This window comes from Meles meles, chromosome 6 (genome assembly GCF_922984935.1).
Source record: "Meles meles chromosome 6, mMelMel3.1 paternal haplotype, whole genome shotgun sequence".
Lineage (NCBI taxonomy): Eukaryota > Metazoa > Chordata > Mammalia > Carnivora > Mustelidae > Meles > Meles meles.
Window position 1 is genome coordinate 39,315,467 of NC_060071.1, and position 20,512 is coordinate 39,335,978.

Sequence of the window (20,512 nt, forward strand, 5' to 3'; positions counted from 1 at the left end):
TACAACCAGGATGCTAAAGTACTAAAGTACTGTTTTTGGTACTGAAGTACCGTTACATGTGCCAAAAAAGATAAAATTAATATCTAATAATCATAGAAGAGTCTTCCTAGCTAACTTAGATCCATGGGGAGCAGAGTGATACATACAACATTTACCCATGCGCTCTTCCTGCTTCTCATTAAGAGTCGTGGTCTTTCTTTGACCTTCATTTTCTCTGTCAAATTCAAGCCAAATTTTCCCCTTCTGCAATGAAAGGGAAGAAAAAAGAAAGAAAGAAAGAAAGAAAGAAAGAAAGAAAGAAAGAAAGAAAGAAAGAAAGAGAAAGAGAAAGAAAATCCCAATGACCCCAACCCCTAGTGGGGGTTCACTTTGCCTTTGGGTCAGGGTGCTGAATCCCTGAAAGTTCTGGCCACACATACTGCGGAAAGCTTAAGCCTAGAGCAAGTGGCTCTCAGTCACAGCTGGGGACCAGAATTCTTTGTGGAATATTGTGGTTCAACTTACTGAACAGAATCTATGGCAGATAAATCTTAGATATCCGTGTTAGAGAAATAAAATATTTATATGACCGGAATCAAAGGAACAGAATCAAAGTTTAAAATTGTTTTCATAAATCGAAGTTAGGATGTGGTCACTTTAAGAATCAAGTAGAAAGTTTTTCAAAGGTCAGTCATGTGGTTGAAGCAATAATAAAATCTTTCCACTGATGTGTGCTAACACCTCCCTGTTGTCCTTTAAGTCCTTTCTATGCCTCTCTAATTCATTATTGGCTCATTTCCCAGAAACTTGGAAGATATATCCATTTTCTTTTCTTTCATTCTTTTCCTCCCCCACATCAACTGGCTTTTTGAATCAGAATGCAAGAAATATTAAATTATTCTATAACTATTCTCAATTCTATTTTCCAGTGATAAAAATTAATTCCCATTAGTCTAAGTCTGTACGTAGTCCTGTCACAAAGCTTTCCACCTGCATGTTATTGTTCGATTTCCACCTTTTTGGCAACACTGCATCAAACAGCATCTTTAAACATGTGTTCTGTGGAAAGCTCTGTGAGGACTCTGGGATTAAGAAAAAGCAGAAGACATAGCAACATGCATGGTTCATTTAAGGTCAGTGGGTGAGACAGTGAAAAGCAATATAAATGTAAAGTCAAAGAAAACAAATGTCAAGTGAGTGACAAAGGGATATAGTCTGGGAAAGAGAAAGCTCCAACCTGGAATGATGGATGTGATTCAGATAGGCAGTGAGGTTCAGGTGAAGAGGCCACATGCCAAGCCAGGTCAGAGTCTAGAAAGCACAGGTGTTTTGGGAGGAATAAGCTGCTTAAAGGGGGAAGTTACTCATATTTCAGTAGACAGAGATGGGAAGGAAATACTAGTTTGGAACCAGATAATTAAGGGCCTTGAATACTAATGTGCAGGCTTTATCTATAGCCAAAGAGAGTCTATTAAATGTGTCTTTTTTTTTTTTCTCCCTTGGATTTTTAAAATTCAGATGGTGTTTTGGTTTTTTAAATGGGGAAATAATGACAAAGTTAAACTATTAACTTTTTCTTAAAATAAATCTCTAAAAACAGAATTCAGCTCAATGTTAATAACAAAAGAAATAGTAGTATTAAGTCCCCAGTGGTTTATTGTCTGGGGTATATTATTGAATTGCATTCCCCAAAATGGTAACATTTCTCCCTTCCATTCTTAATTTTTAAAATGTAAAATGAAAATAGAAGGATTATTGCCAAATATAATAGGACATCAGTGATAGTTGTATACTTAAATCACATTTAAGGTAAACTTATTCAATAATTTATTCTATGAATTATTCTCACACTACTTTTTTTTTTTTTTTTTTTTGCTTTATTTATAGCCCTGTATATTGATGAACAATATTCAGCAACTGCGGGTCCAGCTGGAAAAAATGTTTCAATCCATGGGAGGGAAAGAGGTGTGTATATTTTTATGACTATATTTGCCAAATATCTACTTAGAGAACATCAGCAGCATATCTCTTTGCTATAGAAAGTGTCAGTCAAGTAAGGAACAGGATATGATAATGATCTAAAACACCATTAACAACTGAAGTGATCATTAACCACGACAGAATATTGAAAGTAAATGCTTTAGAAGTGTGAATGGGAGGAGGGAGATGGCCAGGAGCCTTCTGTAGTGTGTATGTATAAACGTAGTTGTATGTACACAAATATGGACATACATGCTAATGATCTGTACAGTTCCACAAACTACAGAATTTTTTTCACCATAGTGCACAATGTCAAGTCGGTATCAGACTTTTTGCTCTGAAATGTGCTTTGTGGTGCTAGCAATTTTTGATGTATCGGTGGTTTATTGTTCACATCTAAAAGTCTCTGTCAAAATGTGCTGTGTGCTGTGTCTGTAATGTGTCGTGTCTTTGTCCAACATCTTTGACTTGCCACTCCCCGAGCAGAAGAAGGAAGGAGAAAGATTCTCTTACGAGGTTTGTGATAGTAAGCACCTTATCCTTTACCTGGCTGTTTCCCCCAAACCTAAAGACCATTGCACTTCTGATTTGTTCTCATTTGCTTGTTTGGATCAGGCAGACAGTGAAATATTAGCTGAGCACCTGCCTCCTGCTGTTGCCACAGTCTTTCACGAACCACCATGCGCGTCCAGGGACCTGGGGACTGGAGTTGGTGCCAAGAGGGAAGGTCATGGGGTTGGCATTCTCCCACCCTTCCTCCTCCCTAAAACAACCCCAAGGGCAGCTAGAATGTAGAAATATTTCTGTTTCAGATTTCAATTACAGTGTTTCTTATTGTGGTATGTGAAGCAAGGTTGGATTTGGAAGCAACGATCCCTTTTACTTCTAAATTTACAAGGCTGAAAATGCTGCTTTTAAGAGTGGGCTTCACGTGTGATGGTGCCGTTAATCCCAAGGAGCCATTTGTCCATTTCCCTCTCTCAGAGCCTCAGTGTTTTGAAACTGAACTTGCCATTTAGGGCGCTACAAATGAGAAGCACTAAGATCTGTGTGTGAAGGTAAAGAACTTCAAAAATGAACTTTCATGAGTTATGCTTCCGCTTCAGTGTCCGTTTATTTTGTATAAAATTGGCTCCATTTCCTCACAGTGTATTAGTGGTTTCTGCACAGTGTGAGGGCATGAGCCTCATTTTTAAATTCTTTTGCCGAATTAGGTGAGCACAAACAACCGGGGATCATAGTTGGAGAGCCCCTTTTTAATTGGAGTGATGTTTTATATTCAGACTTTAAGTCCGCTTACTGTTTGAAGAGCCATGAAGAGATCAGTGATTTCTTGTGAGACATTCTGCCTCCTTTTACTGAATTTTAAAGACCATAAACCGTGGAAGGATAAAGTTATATTTAAAATGCCACATTTCCAGAAATTTCTCCTAACGCTACTTCTGCTTCCTTACTCTTCCATTGTTGGACTGTAGTGTGACTAATACCCGGCTGAGCTGAGTATTAACAAGACAGAGCAAACCTGTCCTTACAGGAAGCTGTGTGGGCCACGCTGCTCACTGACCAAAAATGTTGTGGGGCAGCTTGTTCACCAAACAAGAATGGATACTTTACCTCACGTAAAATTGCCAGTTGGCAGTATGTGGGTTTCACATGAAGAATTTAGCTACAGCTCTATAGCTAAATCACAGGACTCTTCTTACTGGAGGAAAGTAATGAAGAAAGAAATCCTGGGGTTCGTGCCTTCTACCCTCATGACTCTTGCAAGGTCAGCTGCTAAATTCCTCATACATAATTTAAAGGGAAAATGCAATTCAGTGAATGAAATAAATGTCCAGTTTCTAACACCGTAACTTGTTAGGAGGCAGCATGGACCCTAGCTCCTTTCTTTTCCTGCATTTAAATCTTATACATCCCTTCCCCTCCTCTCTCGATCATCTTTTGATGTTCTGTCTCCTTCCTACACACAGTTTCTTTTATCTTATTGTTTTCTACTTTCACCTCATCATCTGTTACCGGAAAAAGCTCTCGGCAGGCCCAGTCAGCACTGGCATGGGGACTGGTGGAATGTCAGGAGGAAGGAAGACCTGAACTCAAGTCTGGGTGTCCCATTGAACCTCCCAAGAGAAAGAACTGTGATTGACACAGATATATGTTAGAGAAAGAACCGTGATTGACACAGATTTATGTTAGAGTTGCTGGTTGCTACACTCGACCTCCCAGGGCACCAGAATCTCAAAATAACAATCAGTTACCTGTGTATGGCAGGACGGACATGGGTTGCTTAACTGGGGGCTTTTATAAGGATGGAAAAGGATTTTATCGAGAATGACACAACTGACCGTTTGATATGAGAGGTTTATATGGAACTTAACGCGGGCATGCTCTGCTCGGTGGCCTTGAGAGGGAGCGCAGTGCATCCTGATGCCGGTTCTTCTCTCACCCTGGAACTCCTTACAAAACCTTGACTGGTGGTGTTGCGGGAAGCTTCCCTGCCTCCTTCTCCTTTTAGGAGTTTCTTAGTTTTTGTCCCCTACCGCTTGTGCTGGGATGTGCACTTCTTGCTGCAAAAGTCTAATTAGCAAACGATTAATTGCTTATGTACTTGCTCAGTGCCGTTTTGGATGCCACGTGTTTCTCCGCTGGCCCCTAACAGCAGCATGGCTCGCCTCTCCCACCCCTGCCAAGCGCTCACCCATCGCAGGCCCGGTTGCTTGATGCTGTAGCTCTCTGCCGCTTGAACCTCCACTGTCGGGGTAGCTCTTCTCTCCTGATAGGATCAGCCTTGCTTCCCTCTGGAAACAAATAATGTTGAACCCCCCCCCCCCCCGCTTTTTTTTTTCTTAAGGTGAGGGGGAAAAAAAAAACCAAAAACCAAACCAAAACAAAAAAAAACCCTCTATTTCTGGAGTCCAAGTTGGCCTAACACACTCTGAGTCTATGGGTGAGGCTGTTTCCCGGTGAGGGGCTCCCCAGGCAGTCCTAATCCGATCCTGTTGCCACCTGCATGCGTGATATCCTGGATGTCATGTGGGCATATTTTTCTTCTTTCATCTCACGCCCTACTTAAAAAGAAAAGAGAAAAGCAAACCACTAAATTTCTTTTCTTCCACTGTGACTTTCCCACACGCTTCCTTGTGTAACAATGAGGAGCATGTTTTGGCATGACAACTCTGATCACTGTAAAGAACACAAAAAGCATAATAAGTCACATGGGCCGTGAAGCAAATATAATCTTAGAAATGAGGCCTGGAGTCTATTGTGTGTGTGTATGTGTGTGTGTGTGTGTTTCTTTAATAAAGCATCTCATGTGATTTTTCATGTGCATATTGTTTTGGGACACATTAACTAAACCAGATGAAGTAGCCAAGCCCTGGTATGGACGGGAAGTTATTCCAGTAATACCCGATGTTGTGTTGGAAGTTAAATTATGTGCCCCACAATCACCCTACTGCATTATCAGTCCTTTTAAGACATAGTAATGGCAAAAATACTGTCAGGATGCCAGGTAATAATTTTCTTTATTGGCGAATGATCATTTTACCATTCTCACATAGCTCAAATACCTTAAAAGTAAAATGGATGTACTTTGGTTTACATTATTTTTTTTTAAAGACTTTATTTATTTATTTGACAGAGAGAGATCACAAGTAGATAGAGAGGCAGGCAGAGAGAGAGAGAGAGGGAAGCAGGCTCCCTGCTGAGCAGAGAGCCCGATGCGGGACTCGATCCCAGGACCCCGAGATCATGACCTGAGCCGAAGGCAGCGGCTTAACCCACTGAGCCACCCAGGCGCCCCTAGTTTACATTATTTTAATAGCTGATTAAACTCAGTATAACTTAGTATAATTCAGTGTAGAGCAACTGCAAATAAATACACAACCTGTATTCATTTTTTCTTAAAAATATATTGCTACAGCCTCTGAAAAGGACTCCATTGCATTTCCTTGATCTGCAATCTAATTTGTATAAGTACATGAAAAAGAAAATCAGATAATCCAAAATTTAATTTCATTTCAGGAAGTCGTAGGTATTCGTTATGGAGCTCTGGAGAACTTGTAGTAATTGATTTAGAAGAATTATGACCATGCTCTGTAAGCAGAAGAGGCATTACTCCTTCACAATATTGTATTGGCACAATCATCTGAATGATAGAATTCATAATTATCCATAACCCTGCTAACTTCCTGACAGTATTTCAAATGCTAGAAGTTAGTCATCATTAAGATATTTAGGGGAAATAAGGTCATTTGTTCACTTACCTAAATTCTCTTAATTCTGTTGGCCACAAAGCAAACTAATTAGGTACAGTGGTAATATTATTTTCATTGCTGTGTCTCAAAAACATAATTGAATTTCTTGATGCGTTTCACCGTGGTAGACTTTCCTGAACAGGGCCATGGAATCTGGAACATAACACCACCTATCCTAAACACGTGTATATTTTCATGAGCAATTTAATTACTCTTTTGTTTCAAAAAAGCATTGTCTATATCCATTTTCATTGTTTTAACGGTGAACTTGAAGAGTTAGAAACTGCACCTGACCCAAAAGTGTATGCCTGTAGCTGACTGAAATTCATTGTATTTCATTGTATGTGAAACCTATTAGCTGTAAGGACTTAGTCTTCAGCTAAGCAAATCCCCACTGGAGAGGACATAAATTAACCCCTATCATATTTTTCTGAGCATTATCCTTTTAACTTTATGCTTGCTAGCAACAGGGGGATTGAAAGAGCACTGTTTTAAAGGAAATAATACTTTACGCTGATAGTTCTTGAACTTCAGTATGCATCAGAACTGCGTGGGTTGCTGATTAAAACACACATTGCTGAGCTCCATCCCTGGACTTTTTGATTCTGTAGGTTGGGTGGGCCTGATCATGTGCTTTCCCAACAAATTCCCAGCTGACCCCGATCTACTGCTCAGGGGACCACATTTTGAGAATTACCTCTCTTTGCTTTCAGAACAGCTACCCAGTAATTAGGAAATGGCTCTGAGTGCCCCTTTGCCTAATATGGGCAACATATTTGACTGATCTACTTAATGTTTTGAATCTTGAGGACACAAATGATTCCATATGTTTGAATGGGCCTTGAGACAGCATGCAGTCATACAAGCAAATATCCTATTGTATTAGGGCATGCAGTAATCCATAAATACAGGTGACCAATTGGGAGTGATAAATGAACATTCAGAATTTTTCTTTAACATTTTAGACTTTATGCTTACATTTTACATATAATCTTATCAAAAGGTGGTGATGTTATATGGAGGCTAAGCTTTATGTTCAAGTTTCTGATCTGTCTCACCTTTTCTTAGTGTAAATAGTGATATGACTCACTAGTTAATACATTAATGAGAATCAATCTACTATTTTCATCTTTCCCAGCAATTACAAAGCAAATTGTAACATACGCATCAAATGTCTTAGATAAGAAAATAGACAATGTAAACTAGTTGTAGCTTCCTTTTAGTTCTAAAATTGTTTCCTAAAACAATTTGCAATTTTTTTTTCCTATTTTATAGAAGAATCTGTTGTTGCCAGTTATATTTACCAAATCCGTAGGGCAGCAGGAGTTGAGATGGGAGTTTATTAATGGAGTCAGAACAATTAAAGTAATAAAGTTTGGGAGTTGGAGACCCCCTCACCTCCCCCCACCACTCCCCAGCCCAACACTTTCTAAATTTAAAAATACTTTTTAAATGCAAGTTGTCACTGTTATATCTCACCCTGCAACAATTCGAAAACTAAACTGAAACCTCTAACCTCTTAATGTGTACACAGAGTGCAAAGGCGGGCTGTCCTCTGGCTGAATTCAGTAAGAGCAAGCAGCTATTTTTAGATTTATGACAGCAGATAACAAGGAGACGTGAGCGTTTGAGGCTGTGGCCTTTCATTCCAACAGCATTCAGCTCTTACGGGGTTTCCTTCTCCTCAGAGTTCGGCTCGGGTCATGATCTCAGGGTCCTGGGATCGAGTCCCGCATCGGGCTCTCTGCTCAGCGGGGAGCCTGCTTCCCTCTCTCTCTGCCTGCCTCTCTGCCTACCTGTGATCTCTCTCTCTCGCTGTCAAATAAATAAATAAAAATCTTTAAAAAAAAAAAAAAAAAGAAAAGAAAATTAAAAGAATAATGAGGGCCAGAAGGGCAAATCGCATAGAGGTGATTTAATAAATATGATTAAGAATGTAGTGCCTCTACCACGGAAAGTTCAGCTAGGTGCTACGCTTGTGAGATTAAGGAAAGGCGCTCTCTAGGAGGTTGAAGAGTTTCTGGGCGGGTGACGCAGGTCACGATGAAGTACAGACTGAAGCAGGTGCTGCTGGTCACCCTTGTTCCCCAGAGCATTCGCGGGAGAGCACAGGGTCACTCTTGTGCCAGCGGGTCTCTTTTTAAACTCACCTGTCTCTGAACCTTAAGAAAATTTGAAAGAGAATTCCAGCCACAGCTAGGAGGGAGGCAAAAAAAAAAAAAAAAAAATAATAATAATAATAAAATTTTAACTGCCATTTTCTATAACAGGCCTATTTTATTGTCTTGTGATGCTGTCCTATTGGGATTGTCTGCCTTCACAAACCATCGATCCATGCAAACTAGACAAGCTCACCTCTCTAACCCAGCCAGTCCCCCTCTCTTCTTGTAGTTGCTTGGGGGGCCCTCCGGCACCTCATGCAAATGGCTGAGGGAATTGTGTCCCCACCGATTAATGGTCAACAGGTACTCAGTCCAGTTCACTGAACAGACCACATTCACATCACCTAACAGTGGATGGATGCAGTAATGCGAACAGCAGAACAGGGAAGGCAGAGTGAGACAGGGTATAAAGGCAGCTTTTAACAGAATGATTCCTAAACATCAGTTCTGTGCCTTGTTTCTTCTACCCCTGACTGAATCCTACTCTGTCCGGTTTCATAGTTAGTCAGCCAATAGACGGAGCTAATAAGCCCGAAGTTCCTTCTCAGTCCAGTTTTTATACTTCCTTATTTTTTTAATGAGGGTTTTCAGAAGAGACTGCCTTAAAAAAAAAAAAAAAAAAAGCTTCTTAGACTTCTGCTTCTCAATCCTTATGTGCCCCACTAGATACGTCAGGGAGCATGGCACATTGCCTCAGTTTTCCTGCTTGTAAAAATGAGGAGTGGTACTGTATGGTTTCTGGAATTCATTCTAATTCTAAAATTCTGTGGTTATAAGGACAATCTTGTTAGCAATCCATAGAGTAGAGGTATAGTCTATAGGTAAGACAGAAAAAAAAACCTTTCAGTTAAGAGAAACGAATGTCATGTTGCTCATACAAGGTTTGAAGGTATCATTTTTTCCCAAGTACAGACAAAAAGGAAAGGCATTTTTTCCCCCTTCAGTTGTCTAGGCTGAAGAACCTACCTTAACATATCTCAAAGGCATTTAGTTGATTTGAAGCACAGTGACAGTTGGATTTACTGTATACTCGCTTTAATTAGGATGAGAGACAGCTACTGATGTTCAACTTTTGAAACCAGAAGTTAGAAGCATTAATTTATATAACTGATACTCTACCACAACAGTTCATGCAAACCTGAATGACATAAAGAAAATGTCATAGTCTATCTCTTAAAATGGTCTTGTTTTGTAAGTTCTTGGGGAGGGTCTCTTCTAGGAGGAATAAAAAAGGAAAAAAGGAAAAAAAGGTAGCATGGGTGGAGCTAGGACACATTTCTTTTTTTTAAATACAGAAGACCATGTACGTTTTTAAATTTCAGACAACATACCATAGGACCCATGCTGAATGCCATACCTGTACAAAGTGATTTAGGGCATTTCAAGGAGAGCAATTTCCAGCTGGATTCACTAGGGAATGTTCAGTGATGCCTCAATCATATATTGTAAGTTGAGCTGGCCATTTTAGGATGGATAAATTCTGATCACATAGAAGGGTTGGAGAGAAGTTATATTAAAAAAAAAAAAAAAGCACAGCCCAGATAAGATTATAATAAGTTGTTTGAAGCACTTCCTTTGTTGAAAGCCAACTGGTGAGGTAGCAGGGTTAGCCTTCATTAAAACAATTCTAGGTATAGTTAGGAGAATAGAATAAAAAAGGAAAAAAGAACACAATTTTGAGATAATTGCATTATAATCTAGATGAGAAAAATTCTGCATCAGAAATTGAAGTGGAGAGGACAGAGAAAATGTTTCATAGATATTATCATATTTGGTATCCAAGTGAATGTGGAAGGTAGAAGGCAAAGAGAAGTCAAAGATGATTTTCAGATTTCTGCCTTAAACAACTGTATGCTATCAATCAAGTCAGAGACGTAAGTTAAGGATGGGCAGGTAATAAGTTCACTTTTTGATATGTTGGCATTTAGGTCATCCATGTAGAAAAGGTCGATAGGCATGGGAAAATATAGATATGATGCTCAGATCCCTGTTAAAGCTGTGGATACAGATTCAAGGGGTTGCTAACACAGGGGTGGGAGTTAAAGACATAAGCATGGGTGTGATTGCTCAAGAAGAGAGAATAGAGTAAAAAAAAAGTAGATGAGGAAGGGAAAATATTGATATCTAAGGAGTACAGAGAAGAATGGAAGTCAGAGACAAATGATAGGCAGAAAAATAGAGTTAGGAGAAGGTAGTCTCTACAGAAGCAAGGAATAAAGAGCTTGAGAAAGCAAAAGTGAATGCAGCATGAGTGGGTTGAATAAAGTCACTGGAGATCACAGTTAAGAGATCACTGGTGATCTGTATGTGAACATTTTCAGTGTTGTACTCAGCAGAAATTGCACTAGCATAGTTAAATATTTAAGAAATAAGGAGACTGAACAGTTTGGTCAAGAGAAGAAAAAAAATTACTAGCAAGATGTTGATGAGAAGATAGTATAAAATAAGTTAGGGTTTTATTTTTTAAATTGTCCTATTTTTTTATTTTAACAAAATACTGTTTGAGCACACTTACAGGATGTGGTCACAGAGGTAATGATAGAGGGATGGAAAATAGAAGGGGATATTTGATGGAACAAATGCAACAGGAGGAGCCAAGAGCTCAAGTTGAACAGTGTTTTTCTTGGAAATGAGACTTTCTTTTTCATAGAAAGAGTTATGAAATTTGCACTTATTAAAGGATTTTTCTGCAAAAATCTTCAGGGTGTAAAATCTGTCAGTCTGATGATCAAATTTTAGACCCTGTGTAGATGAGGCTCAGGGAGTAATTAGTCTCCCTGCTCTGTACTGCTTTAGCGAAGCAAATAAGGGAACTCTAACACTGATGAGCTGAACAGGAGGAAAAATAACCTAGTAAACTGTAAACAACAGAAAGGAAATGAGATAGTAATGTACAATAGAGAAAAGGAATCAAATCCACACAAAATATCTTCCCACAAAGAGTTTATTTTTCAAGAGTTTGTATTGAGCTTTAGAAAGAGTTTAAATGCCTGTTTCCAACTGACTAGTTACATCTCTAGCAAGAGTTTGATGGTTGGATATACAGTTGCTATTTTAAGAGGGTGAAACAACATTTACTCCCTTCTCATCCCTTAGGGAGAGAATTCATGCTGGTAAAATATGAACAAACAACAAAACATGCAGAGTGGTTATGGTAACAATATTTTTAGAACCAGCTGAGTATCAAGACATAATCTGACTTGGTCTGACAATGAGAGAAAAATTTGAAATCAGGACTGAGTTTGTAACTCCAGAATATATGGTTGCTAAGGAATGAAACATTTCAAATGCAAAAATATTCTATTAATAGTCAATGCAAATTATCACTCCAAGAAGGAGCACTCTGGATATCAGGATTTCTTTTGAGGGGAAATTTTCATGCTTCTTTCGGCCCTCACCTCCTTCCTCAAATATTTGATGAATGCCTGGGCATCCCGGGACAGACACCCAGGATGGACAGTTAAGGAAGATAGATTTCAGTGGAAGAGATTAAAAAGAGAACAATTAAAAGAGAGTCGTATAAAACATTGTAGTCAACAGCACAGTTGGTGCAGAAGTTAGAGCTCCTAATTGTGTGGGGCCAGAAACATGGGGAGGAGGGCAAATTGAGGTGATAGGTAAATTGTCTTTTAAAGGAAAAAAAGTAGGCCTTAAGGAAAAAGAACTTAAAAGATAACTTGCATGCTGGCTATCTCTTCCAGACAAGTAATTTATATTATCACAGCTCAGTGGTGTTACCCGCATGTTACCAGCCTTGATTTGGGGATTCTAAAACCCTTCAAGGAATATGGTTAAGATCTGTTTTGAAAGTTTTACTGTAAATTCACATTTTGACTTTGTATTGTTAAATTTTCAATGTGGAGCTTCTTTTTTTTTTTTTTTTTTTACGCCAGGGAAGATGTTTAGGTACACATGGTAATTTAGTTTCTCATTAGAATAAATTTAATAACTGTTACTTTTGTTTTGTTTTTACTTTTTTAAAATTGTTTATGCACCACACCCAGTGCTCCATGCAATATGTGCCCTCCTTAATACCCACCACCAGGTTCATCCACCCCCCCCACTCACCTCCTCTCCAAAACCCTCAGTTTGTTTCTCAGAGTTCACAGTCTCTCATGTTTCATCTCCCCCTCTGATTTCCCCCAACTCACTTCTCCTCTCCATCTCCCCATGTCCTCTGTGTTATTCCTTATACTCCACAAGTAAGTGAAACCATATGATAATTGACTCTCTCTGCTTGACTTATTTCACTCAGCATGATCTCCTCCAGTCCCATCCATGTTGATAAAACATTTGGGTATTCTTCATTTCTGATCTCCATCACAGTACTCTGATATATATATACATACATATTACTCCATTGCTTACATGGACCATATCTTCTTTATCCATTTGTCTGTTCAAGGGCATTTTGGCTCTTTCCACAGTTTGGTGACTGGCCATTGCTGCCATGAACATTGGGGTACAAATGGCCTTTCTTTTCACTACATCTGTATCTTTGGGGTAAATACCCAGTAGTCAATGGCAGGGTCATAGGGTAGCTCTATTTTTAATTTCTTAAGGAATCTCCACACTTTTCCAAAGTGTCTGCACCAACTTGCATTCCCACCAACAGTGTAAGAAGGTTCCCCTTTCTCCACATCCTCTCCAACACTTGTTGTTTACTGTCGTATTGATTTTGGCCATTCTGACCGGTGTAAGGTGGTACCTCAATGTGGTTTTGATTTGAATCTCCCTGATGGCTAATGATGATGAACATTTTTTCATGTGTCTGTTAGCCATTTGTATGTCTTCTTTGGAGAAGTGTCTGTTCATGTCTTCTGCTCATTTTTTTGATGTGATAATCTGTTTTTTGAGTGTTGAGTTATCAGCCCTTTGTCTGTAATGTCATTTGCAAATATCTTCTCCCATTCCGTGGGTTGCCTCTTTGTTTCCTTTGATGTGCAGAAGCTTTTGATCTTGATGAAGTTCCAGAAATTCATTTTCGCTTTTGTTTCCTTTGCCATTAGAGAGACGTGTCTTGAAAGAAGTTGCTGCGGCCAATGTCAAAGAGATTACTGCCTATGTTCTCCTCTAAGATTTTGATAGATTCCTGCCTCACATTGAGACTTTTATCAATTTTGAGTTTATCTTTATGTATGGTGTAAGAGAATGGTCGAGTTTCATTCTTTTATATGTAGCTGTCCAATCTTCCCAGCACCATTTATTGAAGAGACTGTCTTTTTTCCACTGTATATTTTTTCCTGCTTTGTCGAAGATTAGTTGACCATAAAGTTGCTGGTCCATATCTGGGCTCTCTATTTTGTTCCACTGGTCTATGTGTCTGTTTTTATGCCAGTACCATGCTGTCTTGGTGATCACAGCTTTGTAGTAAAGCTTGAAATCAGGCAACGTGGTGCCCCGAGTTTTGTTTTTCTTTTTCAACATTTCCTTAGCAATTCGGGGTCTCTTTTAGTTCCATACAGATTTTAGGATTGTTTATTCCAGCTCTTTGAAGAATACTGGTGGAATTTTAATCGGGATGACATTGAAAGTATAGATTGTTCTAAGCAGTATAGGCATTTTAACAATGTTTATTCTTCCGATCCATGAGCATGGAATGCTCTTCCATCTTTTTTGGGTCTTCTTCAATTTTTTTCAAGAGTGTTCTGTAGTTCCTTGAGTACAGAGCTTTTACCCCTTTGGTTAGGTTTATTCCTGGGTATCTTATGGTTCTTGGTGCTATAGTAAATGGAATTGATTCTCTAATTTTCCTTTCTGTATTTTCATTGTTAGTATATAAGAAAGCAACTGATTTTTGTACATTGATTTTCTATCCTGCCATTTTACTGAATTGCTATATGAGTTCTAGTAGTTTGGGGGTGGAGTCTTTTGGGTTTTCCATATGTCATCTGTGAAGACAGAGTTTGACTTCTTCTTTGCCAATTTGAATACCTTTTATTTCTTTTTGTTGTCTGATTGCTATTGCTAGGACTTCTAGTACTATGTTGAACAACAATGGCGAGAGTGGACATCCTGTCATGTTCCTGATCTCAAAGGGAAGGCTGTCAGCTTTTCCCCGTTGAGAATGATATTTGCTGTGGGTTTTTCGTAGGTAGATTTTAAGAAGTTGAGGAATGTTCCCTCTATCCCTATACTTCGAAGGGTTTTAATCAGGAACAGATGTTGGATTTTGTCAAATGCTTTTTCTGCATCAATTGAGAGGACCTTGTGGTTCTTCTCTCTTCTCTTATTGATTTGTTCTATCACATTGATGGATTTGCGAATGTTGAACCGCCCTTGCATCCCAGGGATCAATCCCACCTGGTCATCGTAGATAATCTTTTTAATGTACTGTTGGATCCTATTAGCTAGGATCTTGTTGAGAATCTTGGCATCCATATTCATCAGGGATATTGGTCTGAAATTCTTTTTGGTGGAGTCTTTGCCTGGTTTGGAGATCAGGTTAATGCTGGCTTGATAGAAAGAGTCTGGAAGTTTTCCTTGTGCTTTAATTTTTTGAAACAGCTTCAGGAAAATAGGTATTATTTCTTCTTTGAATGTTTGTCGAATTCTCTAGGGAATCTGTCAGGTCCTGGGCTCTTGTTTTTTGGGAGGCTTTTGATCACTGCTTCAATCTTGTTACTAGATATTGGTCCATTCAAGTTGTCAGTTTCTTCGTGATTCAATTTCGGAAGTTTATAGGTTTCCAGGAATGCATCCATTTCTTCGAGGTTGCTTAACTTATTGACATATAACTGTTGATAATTATTTCTGATGATTGTTTCTATTTCCTTGGCGTTAGTCGTGATCTCTCCCTTTTCATTCATAATTTTATTAATTTGGGTCCTCTCTATTTTCTTTTGAGTTAGTTTGGCCAGTGGTTTATCAATCTGATTGATTCTTTCAAAAACCAACTTCTAGTTTCATTGATGTGTTCTACTGCATCTCTAGTTTCTAACTCATTGATCTCTGCTCTGATCTTGATTATTCCCCTTCTTGTGTGTGGGGTTGGCTTAATTTGTTATTGACTTTCCAGTTCTTTATGGTGTAAAGAGAGCTGGTGTATTCTGGACTTTTCAATTTTTTTGAGTGAGGCTTGGATGGCTATGTATTTTCCCCTTAGGACCACCTTTGCCATAACCCATAGGTTTTGGACCAATGTGTCTTCATTCTCATTGGTTTCCATGAATTGTTTAAGTTCTTCTTTGATTTCTTGGTTGATCCAAACATTCTTAAGCAGGGTGGTCTTTAGCTTCCAAGTGTTTGAATTCCTTCCAAACTTTTTCTTGTGGCTGAGTTCAGTTTCAAAGCATTGTGGTCTGAGAATATGCAGGGAATAATCCCAATCTTTTGGCATTGGAGCCCTGATTTGTGACCCAGTATGTGGTCTATTCTGGAGGAAATTCCACGTATGCTTGAGAAGAATGAGTGTTCTGTTGTTTTAGGATGGAATGCTCTGTATATATCTATAAGGTCCATCTGGTCCAATGTGTCATTCAATGCTCTGTTTTAATTATTGATTTTCTGCTTGGATGATCTATTACTGAGAGTGATGTGTTAAGATCCCCTACTATTAATGTATCATATCAATATGACTCCTTATCCTGATTAACAGTTGGCTTATGCAGTTGGCTGCTCCCATATTGGGAGCATAAATATTTACAACTGTTAGATCTTCTTGGTGGACAGACTCTTTAAGAATGATGTAGTGTCCTTCCTTATTTCTGACTATAGTCTTTAGTTTGAAATTAATTTATCTGATATGAGAATCGCTACCCCAGCTTTCTTTTGAGGCCTGTTGGCATGAAAGATGCTTCTCCATCCCTTCACTTTCAGTCTGGTTGTATCTTTAGGTTCCAGATGGTTCTCTTGTAGACAGCATATGGATGGGTCCTGTTTTTTCATTCAATCTGCAATCCTGTGTCATTTTATGGGAGCATTTAGGCCATTCACATTGAGAGTGACTATTGGAAAATACGTTTTTATTGACATCATGTTGCCTGTGAAGTCCTTGTTTCTATAGTTTGTCTCCATAAATTTCTGTTCTATGTCATTCTTGCATTCTTTCTTCTTTTATAAACCACACCCCCCTTAATATTTATTGTAGTGACAGTGTGGTGGTCACATACTCTTTTGAACCTGGCCAGTCTTGGAAGCTCTTTTTCTCTCCATCCATTTTGAATGTCAGCCTTGCAGGATTAAGTATTCTTGCCTGCATGTTCTTCTCATTTAGTGTCCTGAATGTGTCTTGCCACCCTTTCTGTCTTGCCAGGTTTCTGTGGACAGTAAATAACTGTTACTTTGAATGTTTGGTTTCTTTGTTTTTTTGTGTTTTGGTGGTTTGTTTGTTTGTTTGTTTGCTTTTAATAATTAAACAACACTACAAAAATGCAAGTTAATTTTGTTATTTGATACCATATTACAGTTAGAAACTGGCTAAGTTTTAAATCTTGGAGGAAAAAAAATAAGGTAGTCTTTTACCTTTTCAAAGTAGCCAATAATTTGTAAAACAAGCTGTTGGTAATTTAGGCAATAAAGCCTGACAGCCCAAGTTATTATTCTTCACAAACTTTAGGAAGTTTGTAGTAGCAAGGAAAATTTCTCCAATACAGGCACATAAAGAAATGCAGAATTGAAAAATTGGTTACTGGGGCGCCTGGGTGGCTCAGTGGGTTAAGCTGCTGCCTTCGGCTCAGGTCATGATCTCAGGGTCCTGGGATCGAGTCCCGCATCGGGCTCTCTGCTCAGCAGCGAGCCTGCTTCCCTCTCTCTCTCTCTGCCTGCCTCTCTGTCTGCTTGTGATCTCTCTCTGTCAAGTAAATAAATAAAATCTTTAAAAAAAAAAAAAAAAAAAAGAAAAATTGGTTACTTTTCTGCCTAAAGAGATTGTTTTATAATTGGTGAGTATGATATTTATGACAGTTATTACAAAAGACCTTCAATTTAGCTTCATAATACCGAATACTGTTTCAGTGGTTTAATGGTATGATTTGGATCAGATAAACATCGAGTACTTAACTAAAACTAAAACTTTGCTTTTTTTTTTTTTTTTTTTTTGACTGGTTACATGACAGAGGTGTTTGTCTCCACCTACTTAGAAACTTAAGCTTCTCTCAAGAAATGAAAACTGTCATCCAATATTGAAATTGCTATAGATTTGACAGTTTCAGGTTTTCAGGCCACAGACAATTATTTGATAAGAAATTTCCATTCACAAAATACCAAAGGTGGACTAAAATAATTTATGGGAAAATAGCATAATCTCATCCAACTGACCTACCTATCCATTGTATATGACTTTAAAGTCATTATCTTAAGTGAAAAAAAGCCATCAATATATATCAAACTAATATGAAAACTAAGTGCACATTTTAAATAAGAAGTAACCCCATTTCCTAAAGAAAACTCTACTCTCATAGCCATTTCCTTGGAGATGGCAGATGTGTCAGTGGGGAACTACCATCTGTCACCCCAAGTGGCTTACCAAAGAGTGGGGAGCCTGAAGAAAATGATGAAAGGGCTTCTCTCTCATTCTTATTCCCTAACAATCTTATCCAAATGAAATCAGGTTAAAATTGCTATTAGGTCAATGGCAAGACAATATAAGAAAAAAACATTCAGGCTGCATGATTCCCTAGGATTAGGACAGAAAATCCACAAATGTCTTCCTGGTTGAAGTTCAAGGAGTTATGGTTTATTGGGCAATTTGTGTTTTAAATGCCTGTAAGTGTCTTTTTAAAGTGCGTACCTTTAATGGTCTTTCTGAATCACTACCTTACAACCAGTTATAGCTTAATGGAACTCGCAGAAAGTATGAGACTCAAGGATATTCCAATTTTCCAACTCCTCGAGAAATTCATATGTGTTATACTGGCTTGTGTGTCTGTGGGTAAGAGCTGGGACCCTGTCTGTTGATAGGGACAGAAAAAAGATAAAGTCCAGAAGAATCACATCAGCTCTATAAGGGCAGCAGAAACTAACCAATGTGGAAACCACCTGATTTTGAGTCAAAGCTGACATCAAGGATTGGTCTGACATAATCAACAGTTAGATGCCAAATGCAGTTTTTTATTTCCATTCAAGTGTTTTTAGTTGTGTTAATACAAGCTTGTTGAGATATATAAATATTACTTCTTCCTAACATTTTCTTAGTACTAGAAAACACTCCTGGAGGATTACAGTACTTAATGACGAGTGTATACTGGGACATTAATTGGTCCTGGGCTTGTTCCCAGGAGTTTAAATTGCTATTGGGTCCTGCAGTTTTACTGTCTTTCTTAGGTTCTCCTGTTTATACTAAGTCCTCCTTTAATTTGTTCTACTCCCAAAAGTTGGCTTTATCCTATCCCTATTTTTCAATAGTAGACTAGTTTGTATAAGAATACTTAAGAATTATATATATTTTCCTTGGCAGGAAAATAATTTCTAAAGATTCAAAGGAAGGAAGGATGGCTTAAATTTCAGAGAATATTCTAGATTGCTTTACATGAATTCCTATCAACTTGAGACAGTGCGTCTCTTACAAGTCATTCTTTTTTTTGACAACTAGTTTGCAAAAACACACTTAATGAACAGAATAAGTTTCTAAAGTGCTAGTAGAGTTTCTGTTGATCCTGAACTTTAATACAAAAAATATTCTGTCAGTTAGTAGATTGATGTATTTGTTTATGTTTATGCATAGTATAGGGGGGTTTTTTGGGTAATAGTTAACATTATTTTAAGAACTAAAACCAAGGGGCGCCTGGGTGGCTCAGTGGGTTAAAGCCTCTGCCTTCGGCTCAAGTCATGATCCCAGGGTCCTGGGATCAAGCCCCATGTAGGGCTCTCTGCTCAGCAGGGAGCCTGCTTCCTCCTCTCTCTCTGCCTGCCTCTCTGCCTGCTTGTGATCTCTGTCTGTCAAATAAATAAATAAATCTTTAAAAAAAAAAAGAACTAAAACCAAGTAAAAAGAATAGGTGACTTTTAAAGTTTGCATTGGAAAAGTAAGCTGCAGATATGTTATCTTGATTTCATTATTTTTCTCTTGACCCTAAATTTGCTCAAAAGTTTAATTTCAAACTATAAATATTTGAATTCTTAAAGCAAAATGAAAACAAAATGAGAAACATTGGATCTTGAACTCTGAACTGCAAATTGGCACCGAGGAAGAAAATTCAGGCCTATCACTTCAGAGAAACATTGGAGTACTTGGATAATTTATTTTTCCTATTCTTTTAATTTCATAGTTAGACAACATAGCTAGACAACTATGAAGTTGCCTTCATAGTTGAAGGCAAATATAAAAATGCCTTCAAATAAGCTACAATGGAACACTCAAAAATTATTTTTTCTGTTTTTTAAATTTATAGTGGGCCTATGTATTTACAGGGCTATTAAAGATTGAAATACACTTTGAAGCAGCATGTGTATTTGACTAATGTATAATATGATATATTTAAAAAGTTATGAAGTGACTGTGTTCCAGAGGTTATCTTGTCCTGCCTTGCATCCCATTGCTGTAACCAACAACGGCTTTGCTGTGTAGTTCTTATTTCTATGCATGCCATGCATTTCGATCAATTTTTTTTCATATATATTGAAAATTTCCTAAATTTTTCACTCGAATTCAAAGATTGAAAAAAAGGAACGGAAAGAAGGTATATATGTTCTGTTGTTTGAAGTTTGCCTTGTAACAAGCAAAACACTTGTAGGAGAAACAAAAGCATGCTTTCTCAGAACTCCAGAGTAATACTGTTTATGGTCTCTCTGCAGCTAGATCCTGAAGCTAGTACTATTCTGAAAGAACTTCAGGTTAAACTCAGTGGGGTTCTGGATGAGCTCAGCATCACTTATGGTGAAAGGTAAGTGACCTAGTTACTAACCAACTGTGTTAGGTTTCAGCTAATAGTAATCATGCTTTCAATGCTGTTTCTCTCCTTTGACTGGCTAAATCCATTTAACTTCAAGAATCTATCCAAGCATTAGCTCATCTGACCAGGCTTTCACAACCCCACAATAACCTGATGTCTGCTACATGTTCCCCAGAACTCAGTGTAATCCTTCAGTTGGGTAGCACTTACAACACTATGCTTTAAATTCTGGTTTACTTGCCTGTCTCCCTGACTTTACTGGTATACTTCCTAAGGGCAAAAACCTCGTGCCTCATTCCTACATGAA

The 20,512-nt window shown here is 38.2% G+C and overlaps 1 protein-coding gene across 3 annotated transcripts in view; it reads left to right on the forward strand.

Annotated features, from left to right (window-relative positions):
- The window catches only part of UNC13C (unc-13 homolog C), a 629,711-nt gene that overhangs the window by 517,086 nt on the left and 92,113 nt on the right, over positions 1-20,512 (forward strand). For all 3 annotated transcript variants that reach the window (XM_046009970.1, XM_046009972.1, XM_046009971.1), the window contains 2 exons: positions 1,867-1,944; positions 20,108-20,196. In XM_046009970.1, the coding sequence (XP_045865926.1) occupies positions 1,867-1,944; positions 20,108-20,196 (167 nt within the window). The remainder of the gene's footprint in view (positions 1-1,866; positions 1,945-20,107; positions 20,197-20,512) is intronic.